The sequence below is a fragment of the Panthera pardus genome, unplaced genomic scaffold, assembly GCF_024362965.1.
Source record: "Panthera pardus isolate Hobbes unplaced genomic scaffold, ASM2436296v1 HiC_scaffold_6, whole genome shotgun sequence".
NCBI classification, from domain to species: Eukaryota; Metazoa; Chordata; class Mammalia; order Carnivora; family Felidae; genus Panthera; species Panthera pardus.
The window spans coordinates 6341290-6368655 of NW_026526991.1; the positions used below are offsets into that span (position 1 = coordinate 6341290).

Here is a 27366-nt window from a genome sequence, read left to right on the forward strand (position 1 = left end):
TAATTATGTCATTTTACTCATTTGTAATACAAATTCACTGAAGAAACATCTACTGTGCTAGGTGCCGGAGTTATAAAAATAAGCAAGACATAGTTCCTTCTCTCTAGAACTCACACATTTCACAATTAGAGTCGTTATACTGAAATTCTATTATCACAAACTTAAGAATCCCATTCAAAGAGGGGCGCCTGGGTGGCTCAGTCAGTTAAGCGTCCGACTTCGGCTCAGGTCATGATCCCACAGTTCACGGGTTCGAGCCCCGCGTCAGGCTCTGTGCTGACAGCTCAGAGCCTGGAGCTTGCTTCCGATTCTGTGTCCCCCTCTCTCTCTCTGCCCCTCTCCTGCTCATAGTTTGTGTCTCTCTGTCTCAAAAATAAACATTAAAAAAATAAAACTTTCAACAACAAAAAAGAATTCCAAAGAAGCAAAAACAAGATGAACGAGGCATACCAAATTAAGTCAATCGGAAACACCTGCCTCTGCCTTTGCTCTGGCCACTCCCAGGCCTTGTATCACGCCAGCTGGGCTCCTCTGTGGTCAATACTTATCAAGGTCACCATCTGTTACGCCAAGAGCTCAGAACAAACTTCAGATATGGCTTAGTTTAAAGAATGGGCTTTAATGAAGAAAATGGAAAAGGCCAGGGTCTTCCCATGGAGAAGTGGTTAAGGCCTGGGTGTTCTGCTCGACACACAATAGAGGATAATCAGACTGTTTTGGTACCGGGTCTTCTGGATTTCAGATGCCGGCTGATCACGCAGTTGTCTGGGAGAAGCAAACACCGCCCAGAACCTTGTGATCTCAGGATCTGTGGGAAGTTAAAGCTCCTCCCGTCCTGTGGGAAACTGAGTCTGGGTACAGACGTCTCCATCTGTCTCCAACCTGACATGTTCCTCTTCTACTACCGATGTGTTTGTATTCAAAAGACAGCCACAGGGCGCCTGACACTGGATTTCACTTCGGGTCATGATCTCACGGCTCGTGAGATCACGCACCGTGTCAGGCTCTGTGCTGACAGCATGGAGCCTGCTTGGGATTCTCTCCCTGCCTTCCCCTCTCCCACTCACGCGTATGCATGTGTGCTCTCTGTCACATAAACATTAAAAAAAAAGAGACAGCTGCAACTCAACCACCGCTTACGGACTTCTAAGTACATGGTTTACAACGAACACTGTTCCAAACCCTGCCTTTAAAAGCTTCCAGTCTAGTGGAACTGGTACCAAATGAACTGTACTTCTTATTCAATCTGATAAAAGCCCTTAGATGCAGATTAAGCCCAACGAGTAATTAGATGAGGAATAAATTAGTTTCAGGTTTTTGGTGGGAAGAAAAAGTGGGCCCGAGAAGGCTTTGCAGTGTGAGTAACTACAGAATTTAATATGTAAAGATGAGGAGGTTTTCCCAAAACTAGCATGTACAAAGGCAAAAATGTACAAAGAGTATTTACTGAAATCAGTGTACAATTTTACAATGTGATGCAAACGCTACAAGTGTCTTAAAGTAGTTACTGCTTTGGTACTACATCTGTTTTTCTCCTTCCACAAAACGTTCTCTCTTCCACTCATGATTCTCACATAGTTCGCCTTTCATTCTTGGTCGTCTTTTCACCTGCCAATTCACAACATGCCTAACGTGAGAGGCGTGCAGTGTATGGTGAAGAAGACTGACCGTGGAGACAAAGCGCCTGGAACCAAATCCCAGTTCCTCCACTTACTCGTTTAGTCAAGTTAACCATGTTGTGCCTTGATTCCTTCATCCGTGAAATTCGTCCATCGAATATTTACTGATTATCCCTTCTGGATAAGGAACTATTCTAGACACTTGGGTTGTATCGGTGAACAAAACAGACAAACATCTCCCCGCTTTTGTGGAGTTAACTTTCTAGAGGGGGAAGGCAGACAAATATAGTATGGAAATTAAATCATGTGTTAGGAGAGAAACACTTTGGGAGAACAGAGCCGGGGCAAGGCCAGCAGGAGTGTGGTGGGTAGTATAATTTTAGATAGGGAGGTCGGGGTAGGCTTCAACGAGAAAGCAACATCTGAGCAGGGACTTGCAGGAAGTGAGGGAGTGGCAAATGAAGAAATGTAGGGCAAGCTTGTTCCTAGCAGAGGAATAACCGGTGCAAAGGCCTGAAGGCAGAAATATGTCCAACATGTTCCAGGAAGCCAGTACAGCCAGATCACAGGGAGTAAGAGGGAGAACAGATAAAGCGGAGATTTGAAAGGTAAACTGGGGGGGGGGGGGGGGGGCGAGCGATCAGGTAGCTCTATGGAGGGCACTCAAGGACCCTGACTTTGTGTGTGATGGCGAGCTACTGGAGGAAGTAAAAAAGAGCAAGTGTCGTGATCTGACTTAGATACTAAAACCATTTCTTCGGCTGCTGTGCTGAGGCCGTTGTAGAGGAGACGACAGCAGAAACAGGAAAACCTGGCAGGCTATCAGAGTGGTACAAACAAACAAACAAGAAGACGGTGATCGGGACCAGCAGGGCAGTGGAGAAGCGATAGGAGACTTGGTACAAAGTGGAGCCGGCACAATTCCCTGAAGGAGTCAAAGACGGAACCCAAGTTTTCTGGTCGGAGCAACCAGTAAGAGTGAATTTCATCACCTAAAATGGGAAAGATTACGTGTGGGAAGCATGTGGGGGTGAAGATCAGAAGCTCGGCTTGGATGAAGTTTGAGGGATCTATTCAACATCCACAAAGGAGATGGTGACAAAGCAGCTGGATATGTGAGGTTGTGAGGAAGAGATACGATTTGCGGAGTCATCAGCGGATGACATTCCAATCTATGGGCACGTAAGTCACCAAGGCAGAAAACTCAGAAAAGAGGAAAATCCAGGATGAGAACATAACAATACTAGTATCTACTTCATACATTTGTCGGAATATTGAATAAATAAATCGGGTTCAGAGCAGTGCCGTAAAATGCCATATACGTGGTATGTACAGATAAACGCTACACTGTAATATTACTGCTGTTATCTCTGGAAAACGTCAGACCCATTTCCACAGACACATTTCATTTTGAAATCCCAATCCTGTTTCCTCATCTGTACCCTAGAGTAAATACCTACTCTTTGTTATTATTGTGAGATGTACAGGAGCCAACGAATGCAACGTGCCTGGCAAAGTAATCAATCAACGTTTTCCTCTAAATTCCAAATATTTACTTATAAGTCAAATGTGTATGTAATTCAGAACCATTTACCCTTTACAATTCTTATCAGAAATGGTCATATTTTTAGGATGGCCCACCGACTGTATAAAATACCACGATTTGTGACCTGCTGAATCGCCATAATAATTTTGGAGTCCAATTCTCACTCTTCGGAAAACGAGGTCATGAGGCATAGAGGAAGAGACCAGACGCTTCGTGTCTTCTCACACGCTTTCATCGTATTCAACTTTCCCGTCTCTATGAGGTAGACTCATTGGTCCCTCTTGCACAAATGAAGAAATCAAAGCCCAGCCCAGACAAGTTAAAGAATTTGGTTACTTCTCAAGACTACACAGACCCGTGACAGGAGGAGACTGGCTGGAAGCCAGGTCTGCCTAACTGGAGGGCAGAGCACTATCATGCGGCCTTGACGGTCACTTCCCACGCAGTGCAGTAAGCTCCCAGGCTCCTCCTGGGCCGTGTCCTTGATGTTTCCACAGGGCCTTGCATTCACCTCCGTTAAGATACTTGTCTGTTTTTTCTCTTTATTTATCCTCCTCCTCACCTCACTGAACTAAAACACATGAAGGAAACAAAATTGTGGGATCTGCTCATGCCCATCACCACACAGGTGTGCAGAAAACACTTACTGATTACATGAAAGAAGGTGCTTTCTGCTTCTATCTTAGACCATGATGAAGGAGCACCTAAAGGACACTCAGTGGCAAAACAAGGAATCCAGAATTTTTAAAATTAATTGCTTATGCCTAACGTCAATCCATCACTACACCGAAAAGCTGACATAAAAAGAGAATACCATTGCATTGATGGTAACTCCCCGTCACGACTGCACAAACAGAGGTACCTGAACTTCTCCATGCCTCCTCTTCTCGAACGCCAGTCTTTCTTTATCAGCCCTCTGTTCCCACTGCAGCTTTTCCAGTTGTTGGGTCATTATAGCCACTTTCTTTCTTACTTGTTCCTTAAGTTCTTTATAACGATCCAGCTGTATAAGGAGTATTAAAATATTACTAACTCACAGAAGAAACACGAGAGGAAATTTTTATGTGATATCCTTTGACTAGAAGATAATCTTATCAGTTTTAAATAAATCAGATCATAATTGGTTATCTTTTCCAGGTAAGATAATGTGAACGTAAAATGAACCTCTTCTTATTTAAAACTGCCTAGATAGAGAGACAGATAAGGATTCAAAACCAACTCTATAAAGTCTCTGCAAGAAAAACTTAAAGAGAAGGGGGATTAAAAAATAAAACAAGAAGGAGATTAAACTCATGAACAGTCCACATGCAAGGAGTTCATATAAAATCAAATATTTTATTTATATAGTTATTTTGGTATATATTTTATGATGTAAAATTATCATAACATTAATGAAAGATATATGATAAAAAGTCAGTTGAGAGAATGTTTGAAAACTCTGAATTAAAAATTATGGGAGCTCTACTACCAATTTGTCAATTATTTTTTTCCCATTTGTTATAATTAAATCTTACATACCAAATTGCATATTAATTCACCACCACATTTAAACCACCTCAATCAACTTCCCTCCTGCCAATTAAGTGGTCATGTTTCTTCAAAGCCACGTATATTTGATTTTTAAGTTTTTATAATATCCGTAAGGAAAAAATGATTACCTCAAAAACGTAAGAATATCAATTACCTAATTTTATTACAAAATGATACCATGTGGTCTTGTTGAAGTATTTTCTATGACTTCAATGAACTCATAAAGGTTATAATGCCATCGGATCTTATAAAATAAAAATACCCTAAAGATACATTCTGCATATAGGCTGAAAAATTTCAATCCCCATCACTGAGATGAGGATTGTCTGAGATCAATCTCTTAAAATATCAGAGAGGACATCCTTTAAGTTATTGCTAAGAAGCTGAAATAATAGAAAGTTTTCTCATATGTTGACTTGTTCACCTGACTGGCTTCTAGTTCAATGTCTCGCCCTTTGTATAAGAGTTCTTCCTCAACCTGCTTCTCAAAACTTCTCCATGCACCATCTAAATCAACCAGCTCTGTCTCCAGGGCCTTTATGTCCTCTTCCTGTTTAGAACATTGTTTTTCACTGTCCTTTATTGATTTCTTAGCCACATCTAATTTCTTGAGGTGGTGAGAAGTATTTTCTTTGGCTTTAATGTATTGAGGCCTTTTCTGATTTAAAAGTGCTTCAAGAGATCTAAAAAGAAAATAAAGTTTGCTTTAAAGTAAATTAAATCTATACTATATAAGGGAAGGAAGTTCTTTTGATCAAATCATACATTTAAAAATAAACTTTAAAAATTGACTTTCAGAGACTATAAGCAGATCAGTGATTTCCGGAGGTTGAGGGGGAGGTACTGAACAGGTGGAGCACAGGGAAATTTTTTGAGTGGTAAACCACTCTGTATGATACCATAATGGTGGATATAGGACATTGTACATGTGTGAAAACCCATAGAACTTCATGGCACCAAAAGTGAACCTTAATGTAATGTATACAAATTAAAAAAATCACTTAGGAGGCTAAGGGATCCAGATGGAATACAAAATGTGACCAAAGAATCTACTGTATTACCAATGTATGAAATCACCTTCCTGAAGGGGATTGGGAGGAAAGGTGCTAACCTAAGTAACTCTGAAAATGAGTCAAGTCTATAAAACTAAAAGCAAGAGGACCTGTGCACAGGCACTGTACTCTCATTGCCAAAGTTGCTCCCCATGAGGGTATGGGTTAACATCAGCAGTACCGCTATAGATGATTACTAGAACTGAAAATGACCGGCTGACCATGGAAGCCAGGTTGCTCGCTACTGCCATGGAGGTTACGGACAGGCAAGAGAAGGTCAACATCAACAATGATGGCAACTCATATTATGATGTATTAGACAAATGCTAGGTCACATAACATATTATATGTAGATATTCCCGATGTGATGAGAAGGACATTTTACCCCCTACGGCCTTCCCCTTCAAAATCCATAAACCTTGACTAATGATGAGAAACTATCAGGCAAATCCAAATTAAGAGACGTTCTACAAAAACACCTGACCAATATGGCTCAAAATTATCTAGGTCATCAAAAACAAGGAAAGGCTGAGAAACTGTCACAGCCAAGAGGAGCCCACAGAAACAGGATAACAAATGTAACATAGTGTCCTGGACCAGAGACAAAAGACACTGGGGAAAAGAGAGAAAATATTAGTCAACCATGGACTTCACTTAACAATAGTGCATGAACACTGGTTCACTAATTCTGACACATGTATCATATTAATAATGTTATCAAGTAGGAGAAACTGAATGTGGGGAATATGGGAACTCTTACTATCTTTGGAATTTTTCTGTATATCTAAAAGTATTCCAAAGTAAAAAGTTTATCTAAAAAATCAACTTTCAAAATGTCACTTATTTTTATTTTTTTATCAATGTACATAAAACCTAACTGTTAATAACTATGTTTTAAAACTCACTTTAACTCTTTTTCTGTTTGTTGTAGTTTTCTAGTTAGCACTCCATGTTCCTTTTTCTTGGCTTTAACTATGTTTTCATGATCAGAAAGAGACTCTTTTGTGACACTCAAATTCCTGTTCACACGCTCTAACTCGGTGTTCAGAAAATGAATTTTCCTTTCATTATGATATAGTTGGAAAAGCTGTAATTGTATTTTGTTTATTTTCAGTTCTTCAAGGAGACTCTGGTAACGTTCTGCCTATAAAACAGTACAATTCAGTAACAGTTAAAAGGGAATATCCTGAAGTTGACCTTTCATAAACTCAGTGAGAGTACCAACAGATGATCTCTAAGGAATCAAATTATTTATTATTTAAGTATCATTCACAAGTTATCAAATTTATGAAGTTAATGCTTGTCAAAAGTAGCATTATTTGGAGGTTTCTGTGTACACATACACAACAAACCAGTAAACCAGATTTTATTCTCATATACTCAGTGATATGGTGGTAAGAACAATGAAGTGGCACCTGCTAACCTGGGTCCTCATCGCATTTCTGTTTGGACCTTGGACCTCAGAGTATGGCAAGTCCATTAACGTTTCTTTTTTTTAAAGTTTCTAGTTATTTATTTTGAGAGCCTGCACACGCATGTGGGAGGGGCAGAGAGAGAAGGAGAGGGTGAGAGAGAGAGAGAGAGAGAGAGAGAGAGAGAATCCCAAGAAGGCACCGCACTGTCAGCGCTTAGCCCAATGTAGGGCTCAATCTCACAAACTGTGAGATCATGACCTGAGCCAAAATCAAGAGCTGGACACTTAACCAACTGAGCCACCCAGGTGCCTCACCATTAACATTTCTGCTATCAGTTTCCTCATTTGTAAACTGAAGAAAGTTGAATGACTTATAGGTCCCTAGCAACATTAAATCCAAGAATCCCGGGTAAAATTCCTGCTATAAGATATAATTTTTCTATTAATAGAACAGGAATATTAAAATTCTAAAGTATATGGACAATGGAAGAATTTCTTTACCATTTGTACTCTTAATAAAGGAATAAAGGAATAAAGGAATAAAGGAATGGGCTGCCTTGAGAGAAAATCTCCTAATCAATGACATATTCCAAGTAACAGGTAAAAAGCCATCTGCCATGACACTGTAACAAATAGGAAATTCAACGATTCTAACTGTCCTCATAATGTTTAATGTTCTGCGACTCTACTTTCTGAAAGCTGTTTCAGTATATTATGAGAAACATAGTCTGACTCTCACCAATACCACCCCTTACCACTAACAAACCCAAGGACACATACGCACATGTAAAAATATGAAGAAACAAACATCACAGTGAGAAACACAACACTTTTATTTCTTCAAATATTACTGACTGCCTACTATGTGCCAGGCCTCTGTTGCTGGGAATATAGGAAGGAAGAAGACAGAAAAAGTCCCTGCTCTTACAAGCTTATAATCTAGTTGTTCTAACGGGAGGGGCGGGGATTAGAGATTAAACAAGCAAACAAATAATAAACAAGATAATTTCATGCAGCAATAGATGTTACAAAACAAACAATAGGGTAATACAACCGTACCAGGGAGGGGAAGGCCAATTTAGATTGGGGGTGTGGATAGCAAATGCCTACCTGAGAAAATGGCAATGAAACACCTTGAATGAGAGAGTATTGGCCATGAAAAAAATCAGGCATACAGCTATCCAAGCAGAGGAAATAGCAAAAGCTTCAAGCTAGAAGTGAGGACGGTATGTTCAATAAGTAGTAAAGGCCAGTGTGGTGGGAGAGTAGAGGAAACCAACGCTTGAGAGGTGGGTGATGGTCTAGGTCAGTAGGCTGGACAGGGACACTAGTGGGAAGCACTCCACTGATGGAGGTTTTGTGCAAGAGAAAGACAAAATTTGGGGCGCCTTGGTGGCTCAGTCCATTGAGCGTCCAACTCTTGGTTTTGGCTCAGGTCATGATCTCATGGTTCGTGGGTCCGAGCCCCACTTTGGGCTCTGCACTGACAGCGAGGAGCCTGCTTGGGATACTCTCTCTCCCTCCCTCTCTGCCCCTCCCCCACTCACGCTTGCTAGCTCTCTCTCAAAAATAAACATTTAAAAATTAAAAAAAAAGAGAACAGAGTCTGATTTGCATTTGACAAAGATCTAAATTTTTTTTAATGTTTATTTTTGAGGGAGACAGACACACACACACAGAGTGTGAGCAGGGGAGGGGCAGAAAGAGAGGGAGACACAGAATCCGAAGGAGTCTCCAAGCTCTCAGCACAGAGCCCAACGTGGGGCTCAAACCCACGAACCACGAGATCATGACCTGAGCCAAAATCGGATGCTTAACTGACTGAGCCACCCAGGTACGCTGACAAAGATCACTCTAAACGCAAAGAACTATCAACCATAAATGAGGTACTCTACTAGGCATTGTAAAGGGCACCAAGAAATACCACAGAACAGCATATGCAAAGCATGCCTCTGGCCTCCTAGAGGTCCCCAATACCCTTTTAGGGAGCCCCTGAAGTCAAAACTCTTTCCATAATAATAGTAAGACTTCATTTGCCTTTTTCATTGTGTTGACATTTACACTGATGGTGCAAAAGCCAATGGTGGGTAAAGCTGCTAGGCCTTAACATAAATAAGATTTAATACAGAAGGAGATAGGAGCATTCACCTGTCTTCCTTTAAGCCATATATTAAGGAGATTATAAATATGTAAAACAACGTCACCCTTCTGGTTAGTTTTACAAAATGCAATTATTTTTCATAAAAGTATGTTATTTATATTAACGTGTAATGTTTCTTATTGCTGTTTTTACATTGATCACTATAATATATTTCTTAAATTTCTCAGTTTTAATTTCAAACACAGTAAATATCAGTCAGAAACTCTTTGGGGACCTCAAGAATTTATAAGAGTGTAAAGGGACAAGATCCAAAAGTTGAAAGCCTATGCCATGTAAGATATACACCCCTCAAGCTTATTTTTAGTTGGGAAAATCAGACATTTTTGTACTTCAGGTAGCAATGCCTATTTAGGAAACAAAACAGTAGAGACTACGTCAAAAAGCTTATTTTTAATGAATAGTGGGCCTTATTTGTCTTACATTATAAAAAAAAAAATCTTTTTGGTAACCCAAAGCCAATACCTAGCAATGCTGACGGACAAAAGACTTTGTATCCAACAGTTCCTGGTTTCATCTTCACGACGCCGCCTTACCTCTTCTTTCTCTAACTTTGCATGTTTGCGCTCTGCAGCCACATTTTTTTTCTTATTAAAATTAAACTGTGCATCCTCTTCGGCTTTCAGTAACTTTCTTTTCTTTTCCTCATATTCTCCTATGAGCTCTCCTGAAGTGCTGATTTCCTCAAAAAACTGGGTTCTTTCTTTGGGTTTTTTCATTGAAATCGACTCTACAGTTCCCTTTCAAAAACAGTAAAGCACATCAACATAAAATATATGGATGCATTTTCAAAATCGTGAGCCAACTAAACTAGTACCGCTCCTTACCTGAAAAACGAGACAGTTCCGTGCTTTGACCATTACGCCTATCTTTTCCAACTCGGCTATGTAAGCAGAACGACTCACGGGGTTATCATCAAAATGAAATTCCGAGCATCCCCCTAAGAGAATAAAACTGTTATTGGAACTATAAATACCAGACGCGTAACAACTATTCAAAGGTTAGTAAAATTATTTTTCTTATTGAAGTGGCCAGTTATGTGACAACATAGGTGTTATTAATAAACGCATTTAATCAGTCAACAATTATTGAATGTCTACTCTATGCCAAGGAGAATTCTATAGCAGTGAACAAAACGGAGGACAGTCTGGATCTCGAGGAGCTTATATATCCCACAGTGCAGACAAAAATGAGATATGTAAGTACAATAAAGATGTGAGAAAGTGTTAAGTGCTAAGAAGTAAAAGAGAGCTGGGAAGGGGATATGGAAGTTTCTGTGACAGAGAACAGACATTACAATTTTAAACATGATAGTGTTGCAGGATGAATGCTTATGTCTCCCCCCCCCCAATTCATATGTAGAAATCCTAACGGTATTAGAAGGTGGGGCCTTTGGGAGGTGATTAAGTTGTGACCGTGGAGCCCTCATGAATGGGATTAGTGGGCTTATAAAAGAGACCCCACAGAGCTCCCTAGTTCCTTCCACCATGTGAGAACACAATGAGCTGTATGCACCCCAGAAGAGAGCCCCTCATCTGACCATACTGGCAACCTGAGCTTGGACTCCCAGCCTTCGGAACTGTGAAATAAGTTTTTATTATTTATAAGCTATCTAGTCTGTGGTGTTTTGTTACAGCAGCCCAAACAAACTAAGACAGATGGGCTAAGAGCAAAAACAAAGCTGAGGCATTGCACTTCTGGTCTGAACATATATCATAAAGCCACAGTAATGCAAACAGTATGGCACTGGCATAAAAACAGACACAGAAACCAATGGCACAGAATAGAGAGCCCAGAAATACTGCACGAACGCACCTATATGTGGAATCTAAAATAGTCAAACTCATAGAAACAGAACAGAATGGTGGATGCCAGTGGCCAAGGGGAGAAAAAATGGGGGGAGATGTTGGTCACGTATTATAAAGTTTCCGTTATGCAAGATGCTAAGTTCCGGGGATCTAGTATATAGCAACGTGACTACAGTTAACAATTTGTATTATAAACTTCAAATCTGCTAAGAGGGTAGATCTCAAGTATTCTCACCACAAACACATGCAACAGTAGTGCCTGCATGCAAAGAGAACGGTAACTATGTAAGGTGATACGTGTTAATTAGCTCAACTGTGGTACTGACTTCACAATGTATATTAAAACATACATGTTTTAAATACATGCAATTTTGTGAAATTAACATTTTTTCTTTTTCTTTTTCCTTTAAAGTAAGCTCCAGGCTCAACCTGGGGCTCAAACCCACAACCTCAAGCTCAGGAGTCACATGTTCTGCCAACCGTGCCAGCCAGGTGCCCCTAAATACATGCAGTTTTTTACCTATCAATTATACCCCAATAAAGATGGGAAAAATAAATTTATGACGATTTAGTAAATAAAGAGTAGGCTAGAGAATCCTTACTGAAACAGAGACTTTTGAGTAAAAACCCAAAAGTGAGAAAGAAAATTCACCAATAAAGATACCTAGGTGATAAAGTGGTAAAAATACTTAAATTACACATTAAGGTATAGGTATACAAGTATTTATTAATAAAATAGTATTTATACGTTAGAAAATTAAGCCCATGTTCTAGTGGACCAGAATGAAATATCAAAAACAAAAAACCAAAACCAAGACATGCCTATATTATGGAGGCTCTGTAAACTCTGAACATATAGAAAAGATATTCATAAACAACTCTCAATCTTGCTTCTTCAGGAAACAGGAATTATAGGATTTAAATCACAAAATACAAATTCATATATTTCACGCAAATTGCTACTCAGTGGTAGAAAAACTTTCTATACAAACCAAAAATACAGGGGCATCTGGGTAGCTCAGTTGGTTAAGCATATGACTCTTGTTTCGGCTCAGGTCATGATCTCATGACTTGTAAGACTGAGCCCTGTGCCAGGCTCCTGCTGACAGTGTGGAGCCTGCTTGGGATTCTCTCTCTGCCCCTCCCCTGCTCACACACGCATGCATGGTCTCTCTTTCTCTAAACTTTAGTAAGTATGTATGTGTATGTGTGTGTGTGTGTGTGTGTGTGTATATATATATATATATATGTATGTATGTATATCTGTATATATACATATACTCAGTTCACCACTAAGAAAGTTAAACATACGTAAAGAACTTCCATCATTTTAACCTAATAACCAGTAGAAAAATGCTATTTGACATTTGAGAAATTTGAACAAATATGTCTGCTTTAAAAAGAGTCTTAGTGGAGACTCATACAGGTTCTATCATTTACTTCTGAGATTTGCAATCCAAGAGAGAGAGGAAAACAAAAAAACTCCAAATCTCTAGTTTACTATGCCAGTGAAATAATAAATCACAGCCTTCAAATAATTAAAAAACAGGTCATCTGACTTAACTTTTGAAAAATCAAAGGACGCATAAGCAAGTATCTACAAAAAAAATACCTCGGATAATCCTTGTAAATGTTTTCTCCTCTCCGCTTTCCTCCACGTACACAATTTTTACACTCGCACAAGAAGAGACAGGTTTTCCAATATGTGCTCCATAAATGAGTTCTTGAATATTTTTCACTCTTAAATTAGCTGTTTTCTCTCCCATTACAAAACTAAGTGCATCCATTACATTAGATTTTCCTGGGAAAGAAAAGACAGAGAGAAAAGTTATCCCTCGTTAACAATAAAAAACCTTGTCCAGAGACAAAGAAGCCAACAATGGAAGTGAAATATAGCCAATACACATGTCTCAAGAGTAGTACTGTCTTGTCTATGTTTAAAATGCACGTGACCAATTTTATATAGATCACTGCGTTCTTCCATGCAGCTATGGCAGAGTATTAAGTGGCCTAAATTTAAGGATCTAAGCAAGTGGATCTAAACCCAACTCTCTTCCATTATTAAATATTGTACTATGGCAATTCATTTAACTGCTCTGAATTTCAGTCATTCCATTTTATGATTAACTATCACCTATTTTAAAAAATGGCTAAGTATGTCCAAGATATCCGAAGGACTAGAATAAGGTTGCCAGAATACTTATGATTGTAGGAGGTGGCGGTACAGAAAAGTTATAGAGCAGGTCTGAGCCTGCAATCCCTTGAAAGGCCTGCTCCCAAGATTGGCTGTCACCCGGGGATTTGTATTTTGGGAGAGTTTCCACCGCTTTCTGATAAGAATGTCTCACTGTGCCGAAAGTGTTTATACGACATGATTGACGCTGGACACCTCGCCTGTTTTCTTTTTAGGAGTCTGGAATTTTGGTAGATTTTGGTTTGTGCCAGACAGAGGGTGCCTGGCTGACCATTCCCCAATAAAAATCCTGGGCACCGAGTCTTTGCTTGAGGTTCTTTGGTAGACAACATTTCATGTACATTGCCACTACGTATTGCTGGAGGAGTTGCCTGTCCTGTGTGACCCCACTGGGGGAGGATGCTTAGAACCTCGTGCCTGGTTTCTTCAGTTTGTCCCACGTGCCTTCCCTCTTGCTGAGTTTGCTCTGTTCCCTTTCGCTGTAACACATAACAATCCCGAGTACAACTACACGCTGAGTTCTGTGAATCCTCCTAGCAAATCACCGAAACGGGGGGCGGGGGGTGTGTAGTCTTGGGCATTCCTGATCCAAAGGCCAAATTGTTTTACAATCATGAGCCCACAGTTTGCTCTAAGACAATTTCCAAGGTGCTGTGTCATTGCTACCACCATCTGTATCTATCTACCCATCAATCAATCAATCAATCAATCACATTCCTTCCCCCATATCCTCAAGGAACTTAAATTTCCAATGCCAGAACAGGAGGAAGATAATACAAAGAAAATACTGCCAGCCAGTGGAACTACGCTTAGTTTTAGAAGTTTATGATCTTGGCTTGAACCCACAACCCTGAGATCAAGACTCGCATGCTCCACCAACTGAACCAGCCAGGCGCCCCAGTTTGTAATCTTTCTAAAAAGAATCAGAAGTGGTTAAAATGCTATAAATTTATTTAGCTAAGTTTCAATTAATGATTGGGTATGAAACGTGGCTTTTTGGGTTGACTGAAAGCTATTATAAGCCAGATAGGACAAAGTGAATACTAATGGAGTTGAATTAAATCTCACTGTAACAGAATTAAAGAGAAACCAGTTTTGATCAATCCTTATTTAAAATCTTCCTAAAATAAACACTTGTTTACCCAAATTAATTTATTCCATTAATATCTTTTGAATAGCTATTATGTTAATAGCTATTAAGGATATAGCAAAAGAAGAAGACAAAAAACCTCCCAGCCTAGTGAAGGTTATGTTCTATTAAGAGAGACAAAAGACCAAAAAAAAAACAATTCCATACTAGAGTTAAGTATCATAAGTAAGGAAATAAACTGGGTGATGGAATAGAGGGTAACTGGGAGACATAACTTCAGATAGGATGGTCAGGAAACATTTTAAGAGCCTACTGACCAGCCAGTGTTAGCTTAAGACTCATCTGCTGAAAAGAATGAATGAATGAACAAACGAACAAACAAACCGAGTTTGGTAATGGTCAGATAGGGGACCTCTGCTGTAAAAACTCAAAATCAACATAAGGAAAATAATAATTCTGGAAGAATTATCTTTTAGGTCATCATCACTCAAAGATATAAAAATTACACTATCACTCTCCAGTCTCCAAACCTCAATATTTCCATTCATTTGCTTTCTTAACTAACATGCTAAGTCCCTTTTCATTCCAATTCTGCACATCCTCCTCCCATTTCCTCCTTCTTTCCCATCCTTCTGCCCATTCAAGTCCTTGTTACTTCAGGTGTCTCCTAGCTGTACTCCTACATCTGTTATCCAGTCTTTGCAACAATCCTATGAAGTAGGTTTTAATTTGTTTCATAAGTTAAAAAGTAGAGACTCAAAGTCAAACAAATTGTATGTTTTGGAGGTGTCTGAATCCAAAATCTATATACTCTTCCAACAAAAAGCAGAGAATTATAATCCACTATAGTAAGTTCTAAAATAAAATTAACACACCTAGACACACTTAAGAGAAGCACTAACTACCGGAGGCTGTGAGTAGACTTTAGCAGGAGATGATTCGGGGCTAAGTTTTAAAGGGTAATTAAGAAGTTTGGGGAGGGGGTAAACATGCCATTCCAGGAAAAGACAACAGCTTGGTCATAGGTACCGAGAAGTAAGAGAGCATGGTACCATTTCAGTAAAAAATGGCAAATGATTTTATATAGGTGGAGCAGAGCTTACCAGGTTGAAAATGGTAAGAGAGAAGTTAAACTTTATGCTGAGGATGATGTGAAACCATTGGAGGATTTTAGGAATAGCAGTGAATTTTTCAGACATGTTTTATCAAGATTTCTCAGACAATAACCCACCAGAAAAATGAGCAAAGGATATAAAAAGGCAATTCAGAGAAAAATACAAAAGGCGCCTAAACATATGAAAAGATACTTAAGCTCAGTCATAATAAGAGAAATATAAATTAAAACTGTATCGACTACCAGTTCTATCGTACCGGCAAAAATCCAAAACTTTGAAAACACGTGCCTTTGGTGAGGCAGAAGGGAAACATACCCTTTCATATATTGTTGTCGGAGTTACAAAATGATACAACTCCTATAGAGGGGAAATTCGGCAATAGCTAATGAAATTATAAGTCCATTCATCTTTATTTTTTATTTGAATTCCAGTATAGTTAACATATATTAACTTCAGGTATACAATACTGTGATTCAATAGTTTCATATATTACACCATGCTCATCATGATAAGCATACTCTTAATCCCCTTTACCTATTTTTTCAATCCTCCTACATACCTCCCTTTTGGTAACCATCTGTTTCTTCTCTATAGTTAAGAATCTGTTTCTTGGTTTGTCTCTTTTTTGCTTTGTTCATTTGTTGTTTCTTAAATTGCACATATGAAATCATATGGTATTTGTCTTTCTGACTTATTTCACTTAGCATTATACTCTCTTGTTCCATGTATGTCTTTGCAAATGGCAAGATTTCATTCATTTTTTATGGCTGAATAATATTCCACTGTGTGTATGTATACATGTATGTATGCATATATGTATGTATGTAGTATGTGGTATATATATGTATGTGTGGATATATAAATGTAAATATTATATATATAACATAAATATATATAAATGTAAGTGATATATATATATCACTTCTTTATTCATCACTTGATGGACACCTGGGTTGCTTACATATCTTGGCCAATGTAACTAATGCATCTATAAACATAGGGGTGCAATATCCCTTCGAATTTGTGGTTTTTTTTTAAATTTTTATTTATTTTTGAGAGAAAGAGAGAGAGACACAGTGGGCAGGGGAGGGGCAGAGAGAGAGGGAGACACAGAATCTGAAGCAGGCTCCAAGCTCTGAGCTGTCGGCACAGAGCCTGATGCAGGGCTCAAACTCACAACCGTGAGATCGTGACCTGAGCTGAAGTTGGACGCTTAACTGACTGAGCCACTCGGGTGCCCCCAAATTAGTGTTTTTGTATTCTTTGGGTAAATACCCACTAGTGCGATTGCTGGATCATGGGCTAGTTCTGTTTTTAACTTTCTGAGGAATCTCTATACTGTTTTCCACAGTGGCTGCACCAGTTTGCATTCCCACCAACAGCGAGCGCGAAAGGGTTTTTCTCCACATCCTGGCCAACACCTGTTGTTTCTGGTGCTTTTGATTTTAGCCACTGTGGCAGGTGTGAGGTGATACCTCATTGTAGTTTTGATTTGCATCTCCCCGATGATGAGTGATGTGGAGCATCTTTTCACGTGTCTGTTGACCATCTGGATGGGTTTGGAGAAATGTCTGTTCATGCTGTCTGCCCATTTTTAATTGGACTATTTGATTTTTGGGTGTTGAGTTGTTTAGCTTTCTGTATATATTTTGGAAACTAACACTTCATCTAAATCCATTCATCTTTTGAGCCAGCAATTCCACTTCTAAAAATCTATCTCCCTGATTTATGTGCACAACTGTACAATGGCAAATACACAATCATGCAATTCATTACAGGTTGTTTCTAACAGAAAAAGACTGGAAACAACTCAAGTGTCCAAAAATTAAGGGAATGCTTGAAACAGCTGTATAACAGCTACACAGTGGAGAATTACACAGCAGAAAGAGAACAGAAGAGGATATAGTAAGTAAAAAAAGTGCATAACAGCATATATAGTAAAAAACTAACTATGAACTTTGATGTAATGAGAAGTGAGGAGTTAGAGATAGCAATACATACATATTTGCTTGCATCTGCAAAAAGAAAACACTGAAAGACAATCAAGAAATGAATGGTCATCTATACAAGGTGAAGAGCAGGACACGGAAACTGAGTTGGATACCTGTCTGCCTCTCCTGGTCCATTTTCTTTTCTTTTCTCTCTCTTTTTTTTTTTAAATTTTGTTTATTTATTTATTATTTATTTATTTTGAGAAAGACAGAGTCAGCACAAGTAGGGGAGGGACAGAGAGAGAGACAGAGAATCCCAAGCAGGATCCACACCATCAGCACGGAGTCTGACATGGGGCTGGAACCCACTAAACTATGAGATCACGACCTGAGCCAAAATCAAGAGTTGGACACTTAACCAACTAAGCCACCCAGGAGCTCCTCCTGGTCCATTTTCTACCCTGCTTTCTGCCCTGTATCAATAGGTTCTCACGCCTTTTGGCTTCTACTTGGATTGGACCAATAGGGAGCTCTGGCAGGAGGGAAGGAAAAGAATAGGGTCAGGGTATTTATTCCCTTACTTCCCTCTCTGTGAGGTGGCTTCTAGTTAGCTGTGTCTTTCGACAGGTCACCACCCTTTCAAATTTCCTTCTGGGTTCCTTCCTCTCTGGGCCTTGGGTGGTGACAGATCCATCATGCTAACCCTGCAATTCCTCTAGTCCTTCCAATTCCTTTATAGCCTTACACACATTTGTAATTACTCCCTTTGTAAACAAATCTTCCACAAATTGTCCTCATCTGAGTGTGCCACCTGCTTCCTGTTGGGACCCTACCTGATAGGGGAACAGTACAGAAGCAAGATCTCTTGGTGTATACCTTTATATAGAGTTTTGAGCTTTGAAATATGTGTATGTGTTGTCATTTTTTAAAAAAAAAACTAAAATTTAAAAATTCTATAAATGAAGGGCGCCTGGGTGGCTCAGTCGGTTAAGCGTCCGACTCAAGCCATGATGTCAGGATCATGATTTGAGCCCCACATCGGTATCTTAAGTCTGCTTAAGATTCTCTCTAAAAAAATTAAAAATAAAAATTCAAAAACAGAAACAAGTAAACTTAAGTGAATATTAAATTGGTGATAGCCATATTGAGAAATGGTTTATTTCAAGGGACTTCAGATCACAAAATTCTGACTGTACATTCTTAGTGGGCTGTATTTCAAGCACCAAAAAGAAGTATAAAAGAACTTTAAATCTCCTTTGGTGTCTTTATTGTTTGTAATGATACTGGCATTGGTAGTTTTAAGATCATTTTCTCTGTATTATAGATTTAAGCAAATAAGTATATTAGTGATGTTAGGAATTATTTTCAAAGTAAGAAAAAATGTTTGCAATGACAAGAATCAGGGCACAGTGAAAACATAGTTATGTTAAAACTGAATGGGGGCACCTGGGTAGCTCAGTGAGTTAAACGTCTGACTCTTGATTTCAGCTCAGGTCATAATCTCATCGTTTGTGGGATTAAACCCCACATTGGGCTCTGCGCCATGAGCACAGAGATTTTCTGCTTAGGGTTCTCTGTCCCCCCACCCCCATCCCTACCCTGCTCACACACAAGTATGCACATGCATGTTCTCTCTCAAAATAAATAAGCTTTAAAAAAAAAAGCCTCAGTTTTATAAACCTTAATGAAATGCTGATTCAGTCATAAATATTATTTGGCATTAAAACCATCTGGGTAGCACACAGGGTAATGTCTCTGACATCAGCTGTAGCAATAGTTTCTAGATAGGTCCCCTGAAGCAAGGGAAATAAAAGCAAAAATAAACTATTGGAACTATATCAAAAAAAAAAAAAAAAAAAAGCTTCCGCACAGCAAACAATTAATGAAACTAAAAGACAACCTGTGGAATGGGAGAAGATCTTTGCAAATGACATAGTAAATGATTATTATTTAAAATATATATAGAAGTTATACAACTCAACACCCAAAATACAAATAATCCAATTGAAAATGCGCAGACAACATGAACAGACATTTCCCCAAAGAACACATCCAGATGGTCAACAGACACATGGAAAGATGTTCCACATCACTCATCATCGGGGAGATGCAAACCAAAACTACAATGAGGTATCACCTCACACCTGCCACAGTGGCTAAAATCAAAAGCACAAGAAACAACAGGTGTTGGCCAGGACGTGGAGAAAAAGAAACCCTTGTGCACTGTCGGTGGGAATGCAGACTGGTGCAGCACTCTGAAAACCAGTATAGAGGTTCCTCAAAAAATTAAAAATAGATCTACCCTATAATCCAGTAATCACACTACTGGATATTTACCCAAAGAATACAAAAACACTAACTCAAAATGATATATGTACCCCTATGTTTATAGATGCGTTATTTACATCGGTCAAGGTATGTAAGCAGCCCAGGTGTCCATCAACTGATGAATGGATGAAGGAGACGTGGCGTGTATATACAATGGAGTAGCACCCAGTCATAAAAAGGAATGAAATCTTGCCATTTGCAACAGCACGGATGGAGCTAGAGAGTACAATGTTAAGTGGAATAAATCGGAGGATGACAAATACCATATGATTTCACTCATGTGGCATTTAAGGAACAAAGGAAGAGAGAGAGAGAGACAAACCAAGAAACACTAAGTATAGAGAACAAACATAGTTACCAGAGGATAGATGGTAGAGGGATGGGTGAAATAGGTTATGGGGAGTAAAGGGGATTAAAGAGTATACTTATCATGATGAATGCTGAGCAATGTATAGAATTTTTCAAACACTGTATCATATTAAAATTTAAAACTTAATAAAATTTAAAAAACTTGGGTAAATGCTTGATAAAGAACATTTGTATAATGTCAAAGCAACACTAGTAGACCAGACTAGTTAGAAGGGAAAAACTAATTGTACAATGTAGTGATCACTGTCACCACCCTAATCCAGGGGTCAATCTTAGCATCACTAGTGGTAAAACAAATAGGTGTTATGTGATGTAATACCATGAGAAATACACAACATCACCTATGATGGAATCTAACCAAAACTGTTTAATTTGAACCCATCAGCCTTTTAGGTATTGAATTTTTTCAAATGTCTTTTCCTCATCTATCAAGAAATAAAATGGATCTTCTTTCTTGTGGAAACGAATGAAGATTACTGAGGGAACAGAGTGGCACATAGATTAAAGTAGGGTAAGACCAAAGATTGGGAACTCAGCTAAAAGATTACTGCATTAATCCAGGGAAGAAATGAGAGAGCCTGAAACCCTGAGAGTAGTGGCAAAAGAGGGAAGAGCACAGGTTATTAAGGAGGCAGAACTGGCCCAGACTGGTAGTGTTCTGGGTGTGACAGGGAGAATTTATTTAAAGATGACGGAGAATTCATTTAGGTGGCAGCCATATGAAACTCCGGGAGTAAAGCATTCTAAGTCCAAGGAACAGCATATGCTAAGACCCTGAAATGGAAAGAAGCTTGGTCTGTGTAAGGAAGGCAAAAAAGAAAAGCAATTCTGACCAAAGCATAGTAAATACAGCGAAAAAGAATATTAAAGAAGAGAAATACACAGAGGCCAGATCATAAAGGCCTTTGTGGATCATGGTAGAAATACCGGATTTCATTCCAAGTGTGGGGGAAAGCCATTCGAGAGTTTTAAGCTAGGCAGCGCTCTGATTTATAGATTTCCTTTGTTTGTTAACCACTCACTCTGGGTGCTGTGAAAATGAATTGTAGGGAGACAAGAAAGCAAGCAGACGGATGTGTTAGGAGGTTATAGCAATAGTCCAAATGAGAGCTCTAGCATCTTCGATTGTGAAGTGGTGAAAAATGGCAAGAAACAACTGGATTCAGGATGTATTTCAGAGGTAGAGTTATTAGGATTTATAGAAGATTAAATGAGGGAAGTGGAGTGTAGAAGGAGGAATAAAGAATGACTCTGGGTTTCTGGTCTGAATAAATGAGTAAACTGCATCCCTTACCAAGCAGGTAAGACCTAGGAAGGAATAAGTTGGTCTCATGGAAGTGGGGGAGAGGAAATTTGCTACTCTTTCTGATTATAGTACTTTATTTTTTTTAGATTTTATTTTCTATGCCCAACGTGGGCATTAATTTCTATGCCCAACGTGGGGTCTGAACTTGACTGAGCCAGCTAGGCGACTTCTAGGTCTACTAGAAGTAGCAAAAAATGAAAATATGCTGAATATTATAGGCTAGATATATAATTTTGGAAGTCAGTAGCGTAAAGATGGCATCTGAAGCCATGAAACTGAATAAGATCATGTGGGAAAAGAACACAGGGAAGAGAAAGACAAAGGACCTATTTCCAGGGGGTGGGAGGATTCTAGTGCTTAAGAGACCCAGGGGAGAAGCAGCCAATAACTGAGGGCTTGCCAGTGAAACAGGAGAAAACCTAGTTGGTACACAAAGTCAAAAAGAGCCAAGTGACCCAAGGGAGGGATGAAATGAGATCTATCATGCCACCTAGACAGCAAGACCTTCCCTTGACCAACTTCTTTAAAAACACCCCCAGGACTTCCTATCTCTGTTTCTATTTTTCTCCTTATTACTTAACACTTTAATATTCTATATACTTTTCATATTTAGTTTGTCTGTCTCTCCACCTTTGAATGTAAGTTCTATATGGAAAGGGATTTTTATGTTTGTTCACTGATGAGAATGGTACATGGCATACAGTAGGCATTCAATCATTTTTAAGTGAATGAAATACCACTGATATATCAAAGGGAATGAGGATAGGAAATTGGCCACTGACTCTTACAAGATGTAGGTCAACACTGACATAGAGAAATTTCAGTGGAGCTTGAAAACTTGAAATCACACTTGAAAACTGAATCAAGAGCATTGAGAATGGCTCAAAGAGTTTCACTGTATTGATAAATTGGGGCAATAGCCTAAAGAGACAGTGAAGTTCAAGGGATTTTCCCCCAAGCATTTCATAAAAAATTTTTTTTCAACTTATTTATTTTGAGAGAGGCAGAGAGAGCGAGCGCAAGTGGGGCAGAGAGAGAGTACCAAGCAGGCTCCACACTCCACGCTGTGCCCAAAGTGCAATCCTATGATATAGTAAGATCATGACCTGAGCCAACATCAACAGTCAGATGCTTAACCAACTGAGTCACCCAGGCGCCCCTATAAAATTTTCAAACTTACAAGAAAGTTGAAAAAATTTCATAGTAAACACCCATACATTTACCACTAAATTCTACAATTAACATTATACTATACTTTCTTTTCATACAGCTATATACCCTCTATGTTATAAGAGTGATAATAAGACATGTACTAATGCCAATGAAAACTACCCAATAAGGGAGAAAGATAAAATCCAGAGAAAGAGTTACAAAATAAAAGGGGGAAGGATTTAAAACAGAGGTGGAGAGGACTCAGGTACACTTGTAGAACTTCTCTGCTAAATATGCTTCAAAGTCTACCATTTTCTTCCATAAAGTTAAATATATCACCCCGGCAAGGACTGACCCAAAATTATTTCAACGTTATATCCTGCCGCTCCTCTACACATTCTCGCCAATTTGGACTATGAGCTGTCCCACCGACAGACCTTCCCAAACCCCTGGAAAAATACTCTTTACTCTGAGCCAGTTCAAATGATAATTCCTCTAGAAAACCTTCCCTAATCTTGACCTCTTCTTGTCCATACCTCCCCAAATCAGATCTAGTATTTTCCTTGCTTAAAGTTCCATAAACAATGTTACTGGGTCTCCTATTTCAATTAGTGTACTTTCTTATACTCCCTAAACCTTGAGAGCAGAAGCTGTCTTATAATACATACCTTCTTCTGCTTCTAACACTATGTATATGCAAAAACTATTTGCTAAATTCAAGTGGAGAACACTAAGGTTAAAATCAAAATGAAATTTTTCCCACTACCACAAAAAATCAACATTAGATTTACTAAAAACAAATGAGAACATGTCAAATTTTGACAGGTGGTGACAATAGGAAATTATTACAAAAAGTATGACTAACTAGCTAAATTGAAGTTTAAGAGAAAATGAATGTAACAGGTAATTATCAATTGGTTTAATAAAATCTACCTAAATGTGCCAGTAATTCCGTAAGATTATTTATTAAAAGATGACTTATTAACAAGTGTTCAAATGAATATAAATGAAATACCACCCATTAAATTAGTCTTGGATGAGTATTATACTGAATTTTAGCCTTCGTATAGAAGGAGAATGTGAATAGCTCATGCAAAATTCAGCAATAAGTAAACCAGAAATTTTTGTTGTAGAGAGATTATATTAAAGGCAATGCTAAAAGAATCCATGACTGGCTTTCTATGGTTCTAAGTAAAGTCTCTGGGTTACCACAAATTCTCAAGAGGGAAGTGCAGCTTCCAGGGCACCGGGACAAGAGGAATTTGTGAAGGCATTTTCACAATAACCTTAAGATTTGTTGTTAATCACAATATGTATTGTTGAATTAAGATAAGAGATAAGAATATTTTGAAACTTACAGTTTGGCACTAGTTTTAAAAGGTTCAAAACATCACTTCAACAGGATCTTGAGTGGTAATGGGCAAGTATTTTAGGCTGACTGTAGTATAAGATTTCATGTAAACACACACTCAAAATATTACACTGTTGTAAGTACAAAACACAATTGAGCAACCCTTCACATAATCACCAGTTAAAAGGTGAAGAAAATCAACCGATGGTGGGTCTGGTAACCTGATACATGAGTGAAGCTTAGGGTAAGAACGTAAGGAATGTTTATAATAATTATCTTTTCAGTGTCTTTTTGACAACAGAATCAAGCGTGAATGAGGAAGTATATTACACAGAAGATGCATGAAAATCCTCAATTATGTGCATATTTCCAAGCTCACGTATTCTTTCACATACACTAACTGCAAAGAAAACATTAAACAGTAGTTATCTTTATAAAGCAACAGAAGTTTCACAATAATTATACGTCAGGTTGGAGTGCCAGGAAAACACAAATTTCAGTTTCCTACTCAAGGTCTGTCAAATAAGTTAATTTATTCAGGCAAACATTATCTTTCAACCCAAGAATGGTTTCCGGGCTCAGAAAGGAAATCTGGACTGAGAGAGCCAAAAGAAGACTCGAGAGTTAGGAAAAATCTCGAAGTAATTATCATTTCAGGCCCTCCAGCAGCCGGGGTCATTACATCTCTTGTTTCTTATCACAGAGCAGTGGGGAGCCTGGCCAGGCCCGAACTCAGAACTCAAGTCCAGGCTCTGCTCCTTACTGGGCAACCTTGGAAAGTCATCTGGCCCCTCTGAACCTGTTTCCTAAACCATAAAATGGGATAATACCCATTTACGAGGGTTAAACAGAAATAGGGGTGCCAGGAACTTGGTGAGACTCCATGCATGCCATTATTATTACAATATTCCTGTGTAGAAAGTTCCTTGAATCCAAAATGTTGTTCAGGCTCCTTAGAACCAATTATTTCCTTCAGATCTCACTCTCCGTCTTTGGATGAGGAAGGGAAGGGGATGGAGAGGAGAAGTGTAGAGAGTAAGACAGAGCCACTCATGTCAAGCAGGGGCCTGTGTCAACGACAGAGCAGCTCAGGGCACTGCAGCTGAGACCGGATATCGCCCAGACCAGCATCAGCCGGTGACACAGTCAGAACTGATAACCAGCAGAAGGAAAGAGAGAGGACGGCAAAGGCCAGGCCTGATCAAACCCCTTTAAAAAGAGAGGATGTGGGGGACACCTGGGAGGCCCGGTCGGGTAAGCCTCTGACTCTTGATTTCTGCTCAGGCTGTGATCTCACCATCAGGAGGGTAATAAGCCTTGTGGGGGCTCCAAGCTGAGCATGGAGCCCGCTTAAGAGTCTCTCCCTCCCTCTCCCCCTGCCCTCCCCCATTTGGGCATGTGAGCCTGCACGCTGTCTCCATCCCTCTCGCTAAATTAAGAAAAAAAAAAAAAAAAAAAAAGAGGGTGGGGGGGTCGCCTGGGTGGCTCAGTCGGTTGAGCCTCCGACTTCAGCTCAGGTCATGACCTCACGGTTCGTGGGTTCGAGCCCCACGTTGGGCTCTGTCCTGACGGCTCAGGGCCTGGAGCCTGCTTCGGATTCTGTGTCTCCCTCTCTCTCTGCCCCTCCCCTGCTTACGCTGTCTCAAAACAAACGTTTTTTAAAAAGGAGGATTTCTGCAGCCAGGTGCCAGACTCCCCAGACACTGAGCCCTCTATGTCTGACCACCTCAAAACGGCAGCTGGTGGAAGGCTCTGCAGGGTTGATCTCAGGAAAGAACAGAGGTCCTTCCCGGCTTGGACTTAGAAAGCGGGACCCTGACCGAGGCCTCCTCTCAACAGGGCGCTCAGACGGACTCCAGGGTGGGCTGCTTGGCTTCCTGCCTCCGGTTCATCTGGCTTTTTTGTGCCTTGTGCTTTGCGGGACGTGTAACAAGCTAAGTTACACGGGTGGCGAAAGGTGGCCGAGTCTGGAATCCCGAACCTGCTGTACGGTAACCTCGCTTTATAACTGAAATGAGCGGGCGCTGTGGGGAAAGACACAACCCGCGTGTGCGCCGTCACAGCGCGCTGGTGACAAGAGGGGACTAACTGGGAGGGCGGGAGAAGCCGCGGCGAAGCGAAGCTCCGGGAGCCAGCGCAAAGGAGAGGAGGGGCCTGGACAAACCCGGGGTTGGTGTGCAGGAGGGGTCGTGGCCCCGCTGCAGAGGGCGCGGGGACCAAGGGGTGGAGGGTCTGGGTCCGGACGCCGGAGGGCGGGGGGCCGGCGGCAGAGAGCAAGCGGCAGGGGCTGGGAGTGGAGGGTCAGGCGACGGAGGGGTGGGGGCGGAGGGCAAGGGTGGGCACCCGGCGGCGGGGTCTGGGGGCACAGGGCAGGCGTGGGCGGAGGGCCGGGTGCTGGGGGTGGAAAGTGGGGGGGGGGGGGGGCGGGTCTTAGCGGCGTTGGGCCGGGAGCGCAGGGTGGGAGTCTGCGCCCCGCGTGGTTGTTGGAGGGGCTGGGACTGGGGCGGAGGGGTCACGGTTCAGGAGGGGGAAGGGCCAAGAGCGCTGGGTGGCAGTTGGGGCGGGCGGGGCTGGTGGCGGAGGGCTGGGGGTGGTGGACGAGGCCCTGGGGCGGAAGGCACCTGGTGGCTGGGGGCACAGAGAGGGGGTGGCCCCCCGGGGAGGGGTTGGCGGAGGGCTGGGGGCGACGGTGGGCACCCAGTGGCGGGGGTGGGCGCTCGGGAGGTTTGTGGAGGACTGGGCGTGGAGGCTGGGGGTCCCAGCCGGCGGGGGGGCCGGGAGCGCTGGGCGGGGGTCGGCGCCGGGGGGGGGGGGGGGTTGGCGGAGGGCCGGGGGCACCCGGCGGGGGTGGGGGTCGGGTCGGGGTGGAGGACGAGAGCGAAGGTGGGCACCTGGCGGCGGGGGACGCAGGGCGGGGGTTGGCGCCCGCGAGGTTGGCGGAGGGCCGGGGGCTGCGGGCGGGCACCTGGCGGCGGGGGCCGGGGGCACCGTGTGGGGGTGGGGCGGGGGGCTGGGGGTGGAGGACGAGGGTGAAGGTGGGCACCCGGGGGGCTGGCGGAGGCCCACGGGCCGTAACCGCCCCGCGTCCAGCACGCTAGGCCGCCCCACGTTACGTCCCCTCGGGCAGAATGGGTTCTGGGTGACCCGGGAGGGCAGAGGCGTTCAGGGTCCCAGTTACCGGAGCCGTTGGGGCCGATGATGCAGGTGAACCTCCTGAAGGGGCCGATGACCTGGCGGCCCCGCCACGACTTAAAGTTCTCCACGAGCAACACCTCCAAACGGCCCATGGCTGCGCCCTCCGCGCCTCAAGCGGCGTCCGCACACGCCGGCGGGAAAGCGCGGGAAGTGCTTGCGGCATCTCGCGAGAGGAGAGCGAGACTCCGGCGAGCGCCGCGCGGTTCCC

At 41.3% G+C, this 27366-nt stretch overlaps 1 protein-coding gene across 7 annotated transcripts in view; it reads right to left on the minus strand.

Annotated features, from left to right (window-relative positions):
- The window catches only part of SMC1B (structural maintenance of chromosomes 1B), an 82822-nt gene that overhangs the window by 48017 nt on the left and 7439 nt on the right, over window positions 1-27366 (minus strand). For 3 of the 7 annotated variants that reach the window (XM_019447177.2, XM_019447176.2, XM_019447173.2), the window contains exons 1-7: window positions 27142-27312; window positions 12740-12928; window positions 10147-10259; window positions 9856-10059; window positions 6653-6891; window positions 5120-5378; window positions 4028-4168 (exon numbers count right to left, since the gene is read on the minus strand). In XM_019447177.2, coding sequence (XP_019302722.1) covers window positions 4028-4168; window positions 5120-5378; window positions 6653-6891; window positions 9856-10059; window positions 10147-10259; window positions 12740-12928; window positions 27142-27250 — 1254 coding nt within the window. In that variant the 5' untranslated portion in view covers window positions 27251-27312. Of the gene's footprint in view, window positions 1-4027; window positions 4169-5119; window positions 5379-6652; window positions 6892-9855; window positions 10060-10146; window positions 10260-12739; window positions 12929-27141; window positions 27314-27366 lie in introns of those variants that run through there. The other 4 variants (XM_019447175.2, XM_019447174.2, XM_019447179.2 and 1 more) reach the window with 4 other exon arrangements.